We start from the raw sequence: 15181 nt of genomic DNA on the forward strand, positions 1-15181 counted from the left end.
GGAGGATTCTTGCTGGGGGGATGCTGCGGGGCTGAATATTCACGTACGTACGTATATTATGCCAACCTGGGCTGCATAGAGACAGAGAGAGAGAGCTTTTTTTGCGGAGCTTTTGCTTTTGACGATGTTTATTTATCCCATGCCCTAGGATTTGACTAGATATTATCGTACCTTCAGGTACACAAGACGTAATATGTGCATAAACTTCTTATCTCCAATATATCATGTACATCTCTCCACCCGGCTCCCACTTCTTTTTTTTTTCGCAGTATACGTACAATAGTCATATAACAAATAGCCAGCCCAATATAACTTTTTTTATATGATACACGCTCCGATTATCAATTATTCAAAACCCGCTGCAGGATCTTTCCCAAAACGCCTCTGACTCTCTCCGGCCGTTCCGCGACGCAAGTAAACACGACCGCGGTGCTGACCGCAAACGCCAACGTCTCCCTCCACTGATCCTCCCACAGATAGCGTCGCGGCAGCAAGGTGGCCAGCGCCCTCGGCGCTACGAAGAGCGCGATATCCTTCCGGCGGGCCTCGTTCTCAAACAGGATGCTCCAGCCGCAGATGGCGCAGCTGGACGCGACGCAGACGCCCGAGTCGAGCTGCTGGCGGGCGGACACGCTGGTCCCGAAGACGCGCGGCCCGACGCGGGTGCGCCCCAGACAGATGCCGTAGTAGTACAGGGCGATGAAGGAGCCGAGGAAAGCGGACGAGCGCGCGGACGACGTGAGCGCGTACCGGAGGCCCTTCTTGGAGGGGTTGCGGATGGTGAGGGCGAGGTTCAGGGGCAGGTAGGTCGAGAAGGCCCAGATGAAGGATTGGATGAGCCGCGAGAGGGCGTGGTACTCGCAGTTCTTCCCCGTGCCCATGTGCACCATTTCGCAGGGGAACGGGATGCTCTTGACGGGATCGCCGTAGTCCAGGGGCCAGCCGTAGTCTTTGCACATCCCCTGCAGGATGTGCGCTTGCCCCGTCTCAAGACCGTACTTGAGTTCTCCCCACCGGGCACGGCGGAGCGCTACGAGGAGGCGGTTATCGACTGCGGCGGCCGATTTAATCCATTTGTTATAAGAAGGGGGAAGGCGGTCGGGCGAATAGATCCAAGCCCACATTATCAAGGCTGAGGATGCAGCGAATATGGTGGGATCAGTCAGTGCCGATATAGATTTCTCAACCTTATTGGACTGGTTAGAGTTTCTCATTGGCAAGATGAAAGGGCGTGGTTACCTGATTCCACTTCCCAGCAGCCATCCTTCGAGCTTTACGTTGGGACCAAAGCTCCCCTATCACTGCATCGAGAGCCCTCGTCACGGCGAAGAGGGTCAGGTCCATAGTCCGACCTGCGAAACGAGTAGGTCTATGCGTGATCCCATTGGGTGTGTTATATGGAACGACCTCTATAAATGCATCGCTCTTTTTTGATTGGAGGAGCTTCAGACTGAACCACGCTGCGATGAACGTTGAGAGCCATCTTGTGAACCTGCAAAGAGTCAGTCAGCGGCGTTGCCATCTCCATAAGCCAGACAGGCAATATTGTAGAAATGGCAAGAGAGCAGGAAAGAATGAGTATAAAATCCAAGGCTGACAAATGTGCTTAAGAAATAGACGTCACTCGACGGTCTTCGAACTTGTTATCAATGTGAGTGCATGCCCGCTTGGAAAAGAACACTGTTCTAGGCCTAAGCATGACTGGCTATCCCGACTCACACTGTCTGACCCGCAATGACTGAGAGAGAAATACCTTAGTTGAGCAGCTTTCGATAGCCCTCTTGCCAGACGAGCGAATAATCTTCGCAGCGGGATCTGGTACTGGTTAACATTCGTGCTATGGACATTTCTCAACAAGTATGATCACGTGCCTCCAGTAAAGTCGAGCCCCCGACGAGGGCAGCGCAAAAGGTAGGGAAGCGCTGCAACTCCAGGCCTCCCCTTAGAATTCGGACGAGGGACGGGAAGAAAGAATGGACCGGCTTGTCGTCGATATTCTTCCTTCTCCGACTCAGATGGGTTAGAAGCAAGGTCAACAACCTCGGTGCAGTACTCGAGGCGTAGCCCAAGACATAAGCACGGATAACGGGTCTCAAGACAGGCGGGATGCTCTGTTCGAGAGAGGTGAGCCGCGCAGGACGGGCAGACCCGGCACCAACAAGTTTCTGCATGGCCGAGTGGTTGTGGGAGGGCCTCTGTTGGTTTGCGGGGGGGTCTTCCTGGGTCTTCCTGGGTCTGTCTCGGTGTTGGACTTCTCTTCTCTTCTCTCCTCTCCTCTCCTATCCAGCAGCGCGCCACACCCTTATGTGGGCAAGTAGTCAGACGACAGTGGCCACCAGGTCTCTGTCGACCCTCGAGCCGTGAGTCCGTGACTCTGTACTCTGTAGGAACCTTCACAGCGTCATTTGCAGCAATTCAGGCGTTGGTGCTACAGCTCCTCCCCTGGGGCGATCCTGCTCATCTCCTCGGTCTGCGGAACGCCCTACTGGCCGAAGCCCTTCCTGATCGAGGGGTTGGAACCGAGTTACGTGCGTAGGCCGTTAGACAAGCTGGAGAAAGGCGGAGGTGGGAGCCAAAAGCAGGAAAGGAGGAAAAGTTCGGAGGAGGTGGGATGTCTGGGGTAGATGGACGGCGCAGGAGGATGGGCCAATAGCACGGCGAGAAGAGGAACAAAGGGGACGGGATATTCCGCGACAAGGCGCGGAGATCAAGGTTTTGAGGAGTCTTAAGAAGAACCAACCGCGAGAAAGCGCATGAATTTAAGATTCTTTGGAGATTTGAGGAGGTTAGAGGCCGGTAGACAACGCCAGGGATCCTCCACGAGGGAGCTGGACCTCGGTTCTCCAGACCGGCGCGGAGATTTGATTGGCCGGGAGACGCCCAAAGAGGCAAAAAAGGCGGTTAAATGCGCCATAATCAGGACCAAATCAGGGTTAATTACGGAGTAGCGCGACTGATTATTCGGTAACCGCTTCCTGGTCGGTCGAGCTGTCTGACATGTGAAAATGGACCAGAGAGGGAACATTTTACCATTCTCCCTTTGTGATTCTGTGTATACTGCGTGTATTCTGTATGTATGCGTATAATCTGTATGTATGCATATAGGTAATATGTAAATAATTGCAGCATTGATTTCTGATGTGAGAATCCCCATATTGACTTTTGATGTCAAATTCCAATAGATACCTTATCTTCCAACGGTTTGTCTTATGCAACATAAACATAATTGTGCATCTTAAATTATGCCTCAGGAGCGATGCGCACGACCCCTGCACGGTTGACGCTCCGTCATCCCCAGAAAAGCCCCTCGTCTCTCTCCCATCAGCAAATCTCCATCTCCATTTTCTCCATTCTCCATTTTCCATTCTCCCCCACACAACTCCGCGACATCCTCGACATTCTTCTGGACCAGCTTCGATCCGTGTCTTGTTGCTTTGTTGTCGTCGATTGTTCGTGAACTGCTCCAGTCCCGCCTGCGATACCATCCTCATCCCTGCGCAACCATCGCCTGACCCCAACTCCTCAACTCCAACTCTCAAATCGCGCCACGCCCCCGGAAAACAAGGAAAACAAGCTTTCACGATAATGAGATGAGAGCCAGTGTTCTGCGCATTCTGCTCTCCTAAACCATCGCTTCTAAACCATCACCCATCGCATCGTTGAGAATAACAACCTCCACCAGGCTCAACATCTTTTCCCCTCCAGTCGCCCAAGGCTACGGCACTCATGCTTGCGGTTCAGCGTCCTAGTATGGGTTCGTCGAAACCGCCGGACCTTGACATGCCATTTGGTTGTATGTTATGCCATTCTTATATGCTCTGCGATGTCTCCTCGCAAACTGCAGTCACAGCTTCTAACCTCTCTGTTTAGATTCTTTTGATACCCCTTCGAATTTTCCCTTCCCCTCCCCAACAGCCCCGGCGCCGGGCCCTTCTCTACTCGACGACAATGAGTCCAAGTTCCTGGACAGCTTCTTCGATGGCGTATCCTCGGATCAGTTTAATTATGACTTCTTCATAAACTCCCCGGATGCATCAGAGCTGGTCCTGGGATGGGATGAGCTTCCACCGACCTTTATGCGGACTTCCTCCTCCTTCGGCCAACAACCGCAAACTTGGTCCCATGGATTGCCGGACACAAATTACAGTGACATGAGTCCCCCTGCTAGAAGCGCTCCTCCAGTTCCACCTTCAACATCGGCAGATGTTCTGGCAGCAGCAACAGTTCTCCGAAACGGATCCAATCCCCGATCACGTAGTGTGGCCAGTGAAGCACTATTTCCGCCACGGAATGCCCCTATCCCGCCAGCGACTAGCCAGGCCAGGCCAGAGTCAATGTCACGATATGCTCCTACTCAATCCAGTGCAGCTGCTCAAGAAAGATCTGGATCTGGGGACGATATGCGGGATCCGTTCGCTACGGATATGTTTTTCGGAAGCCAATCTGAGCTATCACGTCGCCACAGACAAGCCAGTTTGGCTCACGCGAACGTCGACATACAGTGGGGGTCAGATTCCAGTTTTAATAATGCTCAACCTTTCGTTCCACCTAGCAATCAGAGGAAGGAGGTGGCAGCACTGGAACGATCTCGGGTAAAGGCCGTGACCGACGCCTTTCTCGAGACAAGGCAAATGCTAGACAGCGCCGAGACTACTCGGCCATCGAGCCCAGCTCCAGCCCACACTTCCACAGGCCATCAAAGAACCGGATCTATCGGACAGGTTGAAGAAGACGAAGATTTTAGCCCGAGGAAACGGAGGAAGAGCAACTTTCAGGACGAAAGGGATGAGCATGAGCCTTCGCCACTGTCGGCCACAACGCATAATCAGGTCAATAGGAAGCCAAGGATAACCAAGCATGAATCGCCGACACCTTCATCAGAACCAAATCAGAAGCGGCGAAAGTCAGGGGCTGCATCTGCCACTACGGCCAAAGTAACAAGGGAGAATCTGACCGAGGAGCAAAAGAGGGAGAACCACATCAGGAGTGAGCAGAAGAGGAGAACATTAATCCGAGAAGGGTTCGAAGATCTGAATCAGCTGGTTCCGGGCCTCCGGGGCGGAGGGTTCAGCAAAAGTGCCGTTCTCATAATGTCCGCGGAATGGCTAGAGAACCTTCTCCAAGGAAACGAGATGTTGCGGCAGCGGCTGAACGCGCTACAAAACAAGTGATGGATAGGTACCTTAGGTAGGTTACGAAAAAAAGAATCTCTATATATATATTTACGTCCCTCGGCGAAAGGACTTGGAGTTCACGGCGGAGGGGCAAGAGGCAGTGTGGGACGAAATAGGCCTAATTGGTTGGTTGGTTATTTTTTAATGATACACAAGATGTTCAAACGTTATGTTATGTTTCGCAATTCCTCCTCAGGCTGATGATCATTGATATATATATGTAGCCCCATCTACCTAGGTACAACTACATACCTTACGGTACCTAGTAGGTAAACTGCGGCCTGTAGCATATACCTAGCTATCTACACTATCTTATCTATCTATCTATTTATATACCATGGTAATACATAATATATTCACAGCCAATGCTTGAGCTATCTATAGTATTCAGTGAATGATGATATTTCAAGCTAAGGTAGGTAAGGTAGGTAAAGAAGACGAGACTATCCACACACATAGGAAACACGATCCATCCATCTACATCCACATCCACATTACGCGCAAGGGCAAACAAAGCCTAGTTTTATTCTATTCTATTCTATTCTATTCTATTCAGCAATGCGGGGATCCCTTTTTTATTAAAGATGAGTATTATGGTTTATTATTATTATTGTTATTCTTCTTCTTGTTCAAGACTATGAAAGCGCTCATGGGCAGGTATAGCGAAAGCCGGCATCATGGCTCCGCAGCGTCTACATATCTCACAACTTGGCCGCTCATCATCATCGTCTTCTTCTTCTTGCCACGCATCGTCTATCGAGTTCTGCTGCGTCTCGTAGATGGCGTCCTCGGAGCTTGCCAATATATCATCATTATCATCATGATCATTATCATCATTCGGTGCTCCATCGCCAGCACTTGGCTCTGCTTGTTGATGATTATGATGATGATTATTATCATTGCCATGGACGGGGTCAGGAGGCACGTCTCGATCTGCGACTCGCCATTCTCTCAGCGTGGATTCTTGCCGCTTGAACATCTTGCTGATGTCGCGGCCTCCAGCACCGCCGCCGTCTTCGCGCGCCGTTTCCACCATGTTGGTCACGCCGATGTTTATCAGGCTGAGATTCCAAACTGCGTGCGGGGGATGTAGTCTCTTGAACATTGGAACCAGACATTCTTGGACCAGTCTCTCAACGATGGAATCAATCCCGTTGTTCAAGTTGAAAACGAAGGACGGCAGTGGGCCGGATCTTGATATCCTGTTGAAGCTCCTCGTTCTTGTCCCGTCTGCGTTTGGAGGGGGTCGAGGTCGGGTAGAGAGACGTACCGTTTTGGGGTTTGCGCTCCACCTCTTTTTGGACCCCGATCCCGACTCGGGGTCGTCATCATCTTCTAACAGATCTGTGTGCATCCTCTTGATGAGACTGGTGGCAAGCCTTCGGAGCTCTTTTAAGACCTGTGGCATAGTATCCAGACGCCCATAAGTGTCCTCGATACTGATTTGGGACGGGACCTTCTTTGCTTTCTGGATTTCAGTATCGTCAATGCCATTGATTAAACCCCAGGCCTTGCTACCAATGCCTCGCTCGACACCGGGCCCCCCGAGAATTCTCTCGAGCATTTCAGGACCCATACCGGGGAAGAGGCGAACATCGCGCACAGTTACCGACTCCTTCGTACCGCCCCAGCCCGAGCCTGTGCCAGATTCTGGGGGCCTCGAGAGAACGTGGTTGCGGATTCGCTGCGCCATCTTGAACCCAATCCCGGGGATTTTTCCAATGTCATGGCCATCGATGAACATCGTCACATTGCTCTCCTGAGTATTTTCCGCGTTATAGCTAATGCCATCTTCGAGCATATCGTACGGCGGAAGGAGTGTGGTCTGTGCTTTGGGTTTGTTAAGATTCCCAACGAGTTTACTCAAGAGCTTATTCGTGGATATCCCAACAGACGAAGTGTATCCTTTCTCCTCATCTAAGCCAAGTCTGAGGTGCTGAGCAAAATGGGACCCGAGGATTAAGCGCGTAGTAAGCCAGTCATTGCCTTGAGAGTTCGAAATAGCAGAAGGCATTTGCTGAGGGGGGTAGGTATGACCGGCGAATATGGTCGCATCAAACGTAAAGCCGACGGTAGGATCATTGCGCTCGAGGGAAAAGAACGAATGTGCCAAATCGTTTGGGTTGAGCAGATTCTGGTTGTAGTCGACAATGTCCGTTATGTCCATGAACACTTCGTCAAAGCCAAGCCGTTCCACCTTTCCACTCCACGTGAAACCTTCAAGGTACCTGTATAGATCCTTTGAAGCATCTCGAAATCGCCCAAGCTCCTCTCCCAATACGATGACAAGATCGGGGACTATTTTCTTGGCCTCGCTGATCAGCGCGAGTTTGTGTAAACCCCTACGTCGAGCTTCGTAATTGCAGGTGACGACAATTTGTTTCTAGGCTGTTCTGAGCAATTGGGGTCATTAAAGAAGAGCGGCCACGGTACGGTACCTGTTGCACAGCCTTTCGCTATCAGCCTTACATCCAGCGCGGGGCAACAGAACAGATGGTCAAGCACTTACCAAAGGCAGGGATTTCAGCGCGGGGTTCTCATTCTCAAAGACGGACGCGTAAAAACAGTCGTAATCCTAGGGCTTGTAAGCGTTTGTTGGCGTGTTGGTTGGTACAAGAAAGAGGCGGAGGCTGAGTTGGCTTACGAAGTGCACGATGACTCTGGAGTCATTTCTCCTGGTCTTTCTGGCACCGATCATGGCAAGCTGAGCTGAAGGCGTGCGCAAGACGTTACGGGCGTCATGCTTGCTCTCTTGCTAACGGAACCGGTGAAGCGGGAAGTTCGCTGGAGCCATTCGGTGTCGTAGGAAACGGTAGATTCGTCCGGGTCTATACAGGATCAACTTTAATCAAGTATATCTTCTGTATCGTCCCGCCCGTCGGCTCGAAATAGGTACGGAGGTCTCCGTTTCTAATCCGGATGTGGGTTGGTGCCTCGGGATAGCTGCCCCGTGATTCGGAACAACCGACTTACCGTCTTGCGGCCTTATTGCCTTACGGATGATCTTCGGTAGAACATAGAACATTTCGGAGCTAGTCTCGGTTAGGGCTTCGCCTGACGATAGCGCATCTACTCGCTGTACCAAAGCCAAAAGAGATTTCTTAGAGATCCTGTGTCGTCTTCCACCATCCATCATCCATCATCCATCTCCCATCTTCCATCTCCAGAATCTCTCTTATGTCTTCCTTCATCCTCAATCCTCAATCCTCAATCATGGAGATGCCGTATCCTTTCCTCGTTCCTCGACATCCTCGACATCCTCATTCTTCCCCCATCGACTCCCTCCCACGTACAGAGGGCACGGCACTTTACAGCGCTCTGTAGATCTGGCCCTATCTCGATCCACACCAAGGGTCCCACCAGCGACTAGATTGACGCAAACTGCAGGGTTTCAATCTCGAAATAGAAACCCGGGGGTTCGATAAGTATAGTGGCGGGAGATATTTTGGTCCAACCCAGTCGGTCCCAGCCGCCACTGGCCTCAAGCCAATCAACATCCTCGCGCAACAATGTGACAAAGGCCGCATCACCGGCCCCCTCAGCGCTTCAAGGAGCCACTCTCACGCTCGGTAGGTCATGAATTCGTCTTCAATTCCTGGATGTAGTGCATCCTGTCCCCTTGCCTTCCTGGCCTTTCTGGCCTCTGCTTCTGGAAATACAGAAATACCCCGTCATCCCCCCCCCGGGACCGCGCTTAAGATTGCTTCTGCTGCACCCGCCGCCTGTCTTATCACTTGCATCACATCCATCCTCTTACAACACGGGGATATTATTTTGGGCACGCCACTGTTCCCTTATAGTCTGGCTGCTGTATATCTACAGTCTATTTATCTTATCTCGATACTGCATCTCTCTTATTCCATTTCCATACTTATCGTGTCTACTTCTATTCACACTCTGTTTTCACGACTTGAGCGACGACCTTGACGAACTCACGACATCACGACTTCATCATCTCTATTGTCTTCCAACGAAAGTCCTACCACGCAGGTATCGTCCAGCCCGTCACAGGTTATCGCGCCTCGGACCATACCCGGCTGCTTGGTCTTTCCATCTGAGTTATTATGATGCTTGCTCCCTGCATACCCCAGTATTCATCAGTTATGTCTCTCGCTCCTCGAGATTCGTCTCCTCCCAAGCGGCCGAGACTGTCTCTTCAAATAAAAGCGCCTGGCACGGCGCAGATGTTTGGCCGGTCTTCGACGGCATTGAAGGCAGACATTGATCCGACGTCCCCCACTGCATTCAATACACTATCAAATGCCTACGCTGCTGCTATCGAGAATTCTTCTCCCAGGACTGCCAAGCCTTCGTCGGTCTCTGACTCCAGGACTGCTCCGAATGGCAGGCCTACCCTCTTACGACTGGAGACAAAAGTAGCCAGCAAAGGCGATAGTTATATACTACCGTCTCAACACACTCGAACTCCAGAGCCGTTCGCGAATACGTACCCCGACACCCCATGCTCCGCCATTCCAAGTTCGTACCATGACTTGAAACCCACCACACCCTCGTGCACTTTCACACCTCCTCTGTCTGCCAATTCTATGGACTCGTCGCCGCCAAGGTTTAGATTCACGGCCAATGCTGCCAACCAAGAGAGCACGGGCTCTCCACGAACCCCACGGCGGCGAGCCACGATCAGCAGTCAATACCAAGTCGCGCCATATACGCACCCTCAAAGTCTTCGCAGCATCCTCCGAAACTCGCCACTCCCTCCTCGTAGCACAGCAACACCCGGTACGCCAAGTCGAACGTCCATGCGATTAGCGAATCGCTCTGCGAAGAAAGTGGGCTACAACGACCCCCTCACGCAAACCATTACAACGAATAAGTATGTGAAATCACATATTGAACTCTTGATCGAAGATTCTCCATCTTCTGCCACAGACCCAGAGAGTGCGGCATTGGACACACTAGATGTGACAATGGCCTATACTGGGAACGAGACCAGAGATGGTGGGCAGACCCCAGGTCCATTTGAAGAGATGCGCAGGAGGATGGCAGATAGCGAAATAGCAACCCCGGCACGCAGGAAGCGCAGATCTCGGGAAAAGAAGAGAAAGTGGGAATGGACAATTACGACTACCGAGACGGAAGAGGGAGAGCAGGACAAGGAGATGAGCCAGGTGCCAGTGACAGCAATCAGGCTTGACAACATTCCAGGTACACCTATCTGGCGGGAGGCGTCCGTATCTACAGACGAAGCATCTGAGACTGAAGGTAGTCAGTGCGATCAGTCTATGGACTCTGGCACAGAATCGGAGGCGGTCAGGAGGGGGTTTGGTTATCCTGGTCAGATGGAGATGGAATCACAGGACGGCGACCGTCCAGGGACCTCACAGTCGCTATAGTCAGAACATAGAATTGGCCGCCTGAGGATAAACATATAATAATAAATGTCTCGTGAGCAGAAAACTCTTGTCGTTAAGGGTCAGAAATTGTGTTCCACATATGCATGTGATGATGTCTCGTGTGCGAAGTATGGTCAGCCTCTCCCCCCCATCACCGAAAGCCCTTACCTTATTGTTTCCGCTGACAATGATAAACAAGAAGATCCTTCCTCTTTTTTGGTGCCCAGGTAAGCACTCAGCACACCCATGATGCGGCTGAGATCTTGGCTCGCTAGGATCCTAAATAGGCAGTCACGCCTCGACGGTCTCCAGAGGAAAATGCACATATTAATACATCTCCCTAGCCCACCAACCCTCCAAGTCTTTTGGCTCTCTCGCCACCTGTCTTCTATTCTTGTGCCCAACCATGTCATGATCATCGCCCCTTTTCAAAAATCCCATCATGGACCCGGATTATTCTCGTGACCTTGAGAATCAAACACCAGGCGAGCCTGAGGACTCGGGGCTGGGAGCGACCCCTCTCCTATCCTGGCCGTCACGTGGTCGAGACCCGAGGAGGAGACGGGAGATAATTCAGCTCGACGACATCCCTCCGATTATCAAGTCTGCGAATGGAAATATCTTCTGGGCAGACGAGCAATGCACGCGGCGCGTAGGACTTACTTCGACGGAAGCACGACTCTTCTTGAAGCTGCTTCAAGTAGACGAGGAGGAGAACTACAATTACGGGGAATACAAAGAAATGTTCGATGACTTTGGCAGAGAGCAGGTACGATTGCAGGAGCTGGTGAGAGACCTTCCGTGGTGGAGCTGGGAGACTTACCAGCAGAGAAAGATATGGAAAGCAAGGATAGAATGGTTGGATAGGATGAGAGAACCGAGGCTTTGGCTGCTCTATCTGATGGCACGACGGAGAAGGATCCTCAAAAAGGCTACTGAAAGGGTTTTCCAAAGACTGAAAGAGAAGAGGGCGATGCGGACTATGAAAAACTCCCAGAGACATCCATCTGAACCTCGATTCATGACCTCGAATGGAGAAGTACTATCACCAGGTCCGGTCATGACCAATGATGCCAGCCAGACCTCCGAGACGGAACTTGATGCTCAGTCACAGAAAGAAGAAAGATCGGTCGCAGTCCCGGAAATGGTCAATGATGCTAGCCAGACCTCAGAAATCCCGTTCAATACTGCTTCAAAAGTATTATCAGCCGCATCGCGAATTCGGCAGAACTTCAGCACTGGGCATCGGAAGAGCCATTCCCAAGACAGGCATTCTCTGCTTTCTTCTGGACATTGCCCTGTCTTCGACAAACCTTGGGCAGCAACCCGCGAGGATATTAAACGCCAGGTCGAAAGGCTGATGCCGGAGCCAACGCCGTATATTGTAATTGGCTGGTTTCTCAGATCCGCAAGCGATCCAAAGGAGCGAATCCTTCAATTTGACGACAAGGAACAACTTTTCCACGTCCTGAGACACGGGGAGAGTGATGTTAGAGGCTGGAGAAGATTCCTGTCCTTGAAGAGTCTGCAAGGGTTTGGCTTATACAAGGCAATTCTGAAGTTCACCTGCCTCACCTGAACAAAGACTTACTTTCTGTAGTGTGATATTGCTCGAGGAGCCCACATACCACTCCTCCTGACCACTTCCCAGAAGGCAATCCTCTTTCAATTCTTCCTTGCCTATACAGCTTCGTACCGTCATTCTGATGACACTGTAGCTGTAGCCTGGCAAGGCTGGGTACACAAGAATCTCAACGATGGCAAAAATAACCCATTGGAAGGCAGATATTCCCTGCAGTTGATCTATCACTGGTCGAGCTACCGCCTTACCATCATTGTCGTTGTGCCCCTGCTGTTGTCGCTGATAATTGGCATTTGGTACATGAATGGTCAGGGTGATGTTGTCACTGCTTGGACGCTAAGTCTGTATATTGTCACTGCGGCAGCTGGTAAGTTGTCGTGAAAGAGCTGGAATCACTCCTATGCTGACTGGTGAGATAGCTCTTGTTGCCCTCCTAGCAATTATTGGAGACCTGAAGGATATCTGATAATAGGATGAAATACCCCAGAAATTATGAGTTCACATATATAGTAGTGCTTGAGCCGCAAAGGAACTCGTATCTTAGCAAATGGCTGTGCTGGAGGATATGATTCGCAATCAGAAAAGTAATTCGTACACCAGTGTACTGCGACAACCAGGTTCACTTGTGCAAAGTAACTAATACTTCCCACTAAGCTTCACCAACCCAGCATCCTCGTTCTCCTTCTTACTCCTCCTACTCCAGTCAGGCGCCCGATCAGTTCCATCCTCGTCTTCCTTATCCGCCTGCTTCTTGTTATGATGCACAGTCGTCGGCGCATGCTCTGCGGGGGAGTATATCGTATACAAGATCAACGGTGTTGGTCCAGTGTTGATAAACTGATGTTGTGTACCTGCCGGCACGACCACCATGTCTCCGGCCTTAATATCCTGATCCTTCCCATTGACAGTGGCTCTGCCAATGCCGCTCGTGAACGTGAGAGCCTGATCGACGGTGTGAACCTCATCACCAATATCCCCCCCGACCGGGATGGTCATCATGACGACTTGCGAGTAGAGGCCCGTCCAGAGGACTTTTCGAAACTCGCCCGAGGACTCTGGCAGCGAGGAGGTCATGTTGGGGAAGTACACCATCTCGTGGGCTGGGGGCCCAGTCTGCGACGCCATTGTGCGGATCGACGAGGCGGGCGCGTTGCGGAAAATTATAGGAGGAGTCGTCTTGGGGATACGGATTGCGGAACGCTCGCCAGTCAGACGAAGGGTGCGAATGAGTGTTGAGGTGAGCATTCAGAGTTAAAGAGACGCCGCGAAAGCTCTCACGAGAGGAATGGGGAAAAATAGTAGAGAATATCGTTAGAGGAAATCTAGGAATATAAATACTCGACCTACTACCTACCTGATTCCTCTGAATATGATGTCATCCCATATAACTTTAGAATATGACACCCGCAGATGTCTTGGAGGATGTTTTTGTGTCGTCATCACCTCGGAGAAGGCTAGTGGAGAGTGGCATCTTCGAAGTAGAGCTGCATTTTGGAGGTCCAGATACTGTTGCATTGTAAATATTCTCTCACCGTGCTGCACTGCGCGTCCATTGATGTCAGATCTTGGTGCTGAGGAGGTGGATGGAGAGGTGTGATGTCGAATTGTGGGATGTTATTAATAGGCACGAATCACAAAGGCGAATTGAAGTTCCCTGTCGGATTAACTTTTGACCGGAACCTTTCCGCATTTCGGAAGTCGCTGGTGAGCAACGTCGTGGAAACCTCTTAAAACCTGTAGAAATCTCAAAGTTCCAACCCGCCTTCGAAAATACAATGCAGAGCTTCCCCCGAGCATTATCAAGTCTAGGTCGCAGCAATGCAGCTTGGACATGCTCGGCGTGTACGAAGGCGCTCCGCCAGCCATCCAAAACAGGCTTCTTCAATTCGTCGATGAGCAGGAAGATATCGAATACTTCGAAACCTAGACAAAATGTCGCGCCGACCATGGAGCAACTGCGGGAGCCGTTCAAGAAGAAGAACAGCTCCACTATGTACTATACACTCAGTATCATACTGGGCACCGTAGCCTTCTCATATGGTTCTGTCCCCATGTACAAAATGGTGTGTTGCCGTCGCCAGTCCCCCGCCTATAGAACTGCTACTAAGTATAGTTCTAGATCTGTCAAACAACAGGCTGGGGAGGCCAGCCCATCAAAGCTCCCGGTCATGGTGGTCCCGATGGCGGGGATCCCTCTCTCCGCCTCCAACCCGTTACTTCTTCAAAGCGCATACGCGTTACCTTCAACGGGTCCGTCTCGGATGTCCTGCCTTGGAAATTTGTGCCCCAACAACGCGAGGTCAAAGTACTTCCTGGTGAAACGGCTCTCGCCTTCTACACAGCTACAAATAAAAGCGAGGAGGATATCATTGGCGTGGCGACCTACAGTGTCACCCCTGGCCAGGTAGCGCCGTATTTCAGCAAAATCCAGTGTTTCTGTTTTGAGGAGCAGAGACTGAATGCTGGGGAGACAGTCGATATGCCTGTTTTCTTCTATATCGACCCTGATTTCGTGAATGATCCGAACATGAAGGGGATTGAGCAGATTACCTTAAGCTATACATTTTTCAGTGAGTCTTTCCGAACACCTGAAGGTCGTTTATTGCACAGAAACTGATTTTGCGCAGAGGCGAAATATGACAAGAGTGGGCATCTGACGCCAATACCAGAGGGGAGGTAATTGTACGATATCTGGAGTTGCAAGCTAATGATTAGCATTGGGCGGAGTTTGGCATGCGGGTTTGAACGTTTCGCGGGGAGCCATTTATTGAGCCGTATCCACTCAATCTGAGTGCGCTTTTTGCAGTCTATATAGACCATGCACTCTTTTCCACACCTAGTATCCGGGTTCCTATTTCATTCCGTTTCTTCCTAAACATAACAAAGTCCCCTCTCCCTTTATCTTTCAGTCCCACGGCTTCCGTGACATTATGTCACACGTTTCACTACTTGGCCAGTTCGAAGCCCGCCTATACAACCAGATTTAGCACGTACCTACCCAATTATATGTAAGTTCCCAACTAGGAAATCCACAAAATTCCTTGGTCATCTTCTTGCCAACTTGACAGAGG

At 50.9% G+C, this 15181-nt stretch overlaps 8 protein-coding genes across 8 annotated transcripts; 5 read left to right on the forward strand and 3 right to left on the reverse strand.

Annotated features, from left to right (window-relative positions):
- Nucleotides 1-253: 253 nt before the first annotated feature.
- Nucleotides 254-2462, reverse strand: M430DRAFT_195817 (hypothetical protein). Its single transcript, XM_024864107.1, has 4 exons — nucleotides 1872-2462; nucleotides 1754-1815; nucleotides 1240-1492; nucleotides 254-1187 (listed from the first exon to the last, which is right to left on the reverse strand). The coding sequence occupies exons 1-4, from the start codon at nucleotides 2169-2171 to the stop codon at nucleotides 342-344; spliced, it is 1461 nt and encodes a 486-aa protein (XP_024716509.1). The 5' UTR covers nucleotides 2172-2462; the 3' UTR covers nucleotides 254-341.
- M430DRAFT_31882 (hypothetical protein) lies at nucleotides 2170-2624 on the forward strand (the record flags this gene model as incomplete). The annotated part of the gene is made up of 2 exons (XM_024866064.1): nucleotides 2170-2360; nucleotides 2435-2624. The coding sequence occupies 2 exons, from the start codon at nucleotides 2170-2172 to the stop codon at nucleotides 2622-2624; spliced, it is 381 nt and encodes a 126-aa protein (XP_024716510.1).
- Nucleotides 2625-3485: 861 nt separating this feature from the next.
- M430DRAFT_130010 (hypothetical protein) lies at nucleotides 3486-5538 on the forward strand. The gene is made up of 2 exons (XM_024862120.1): nucleotides 3486-3793; nucleotides 3871-5538. The coding sequence occupies exons 1-2, from the start codon at nucleotides 3727-3729 to the stop codon at nucleotides 5169-5171; spliced, it is 1368 nt and encodes a 455-aa protein (XP_024716511.1). The 5' UTR covers nucleotides 3486-3726; the 3' UTR covers nucleotides 5172-5538.
- Nucleotides 5539-5719: 181 nt separating this feature from the next.
- On the reverse strand, nucleotides 5720-8009 carry M430DRAFT_130012 (hypothetical protein). The gene is made up of 4 exons (XM_024862121.1): nucleotides 7819-8009; nucleotides 7684-7749; nucleotides 7613-7624; nucleotides 5720-7557 (listed from the first exon to the last, which is right to left on the reverse strand). The coding sequence occupies exons 1-4, from the start codon at nucleotides 7870-7872 to the stop codon at nucleotides 5788-5790; spliced, it is 1902 nt and encodes a 633-aa protein (XP_024716512.1). The 5' UTR covers nucleotides 7873-8009; the 3' UTR covers nucleotides 5720-5787.
- Nucleotides 8010-9277: 1268 nt separating this feature from the next.
- M430DRAFT_23475 (hypothetical protein) lies at nucleotides 9278-10528 on the forward strand (the record flags this gene model as incomplete). Its single annotated transcript, XM_024864910.1, has 1 exon — nucleotides 9278-10528. The coding sequence occupies one exon, from the start codon at nucleotides 9278-9280 to the stop codon at nucleotides 10526-10528; it is 1251 nt and encodes a 416-aa protein (XP_024716513.1).
- Nucleotides 10529-10879: 351 nt separating this feature from the next.
- M430DRAFT_37832 (hypothetical protein) lies at nucleotides 10880-12743 on the forward strand. Its single transcript, XM_024867191.1, has 3 exons — nucleotides 10880-12077; nucleotides 12129-12477; nucleotides 12530-12743. The coding sequence occupies exons 1-3, from the start codon at nucleotides 10971-10973 to the stop codon at nucleotides 12574-12576; spliced, it is 1503 nt and encodes a 500-aa protein (XP_024716514.1). The 5' UTR covers nucleotides 10880-10970; the 3' UTR covers nucleotides 12577-12743.
- Nucleotides 12744-12746: 3 nt separating this feature from the next.
- M430DRAFT_111126 (hypothetical protein) lies at nucleotides 12747-13235 on the reverse strand (the record flags this gene model as incomplete). The annotated part of the gene is made up of 1 exon (XM_024861413.1): nucleotides 12747-13235. One exon carries the CDS (start codon nucleotides 13233-13235, stop codon nucleotides 12747-12749), a length of 489 nt encoding a protein of 162 aa, XP_024716515.1.
- Nucleotides 13236-13839: 604 nt separating this feature from the next.
- Nucleotides 13840-14850, forward strand: M430DRAFT_130021 (hypothetical protein). The gene is made up of 3 exons (XM_024862122.1): nucleotides 13840-14173; nucleotides 14230-14680; nucleotides 14738-14850. Exons 1-3 carry the CDS (start codon nucleotides 13886-13888, stop codon nucleotides 14788-14790), a joined length of 792 nt encoding a protein of 263 aa, XP_024716516.1. The 5' UTR covers nucleotides 13840-13885; the 3' UTR covers nucleotides 14791-14850.
- The last annotated feature ends 331 nt before the right edge of the window (nucleotides 14851-15181 follow it).

This window comes from Amorphotheca resinae (assembly GCF_003019875.1).
Source record: "Amorphotheca resinae ATCC 22711 unplaced genomic scaffold M430scaffold_15, whole genome shotgun sequence".
Classification (NCBI taxonomy): Eukaryota; Fungi; Ascomycota; class Leotiomycetes; order Helotiales; family Amorphothecaceae; genus Amorphotheca; species Amorphotheca resinae.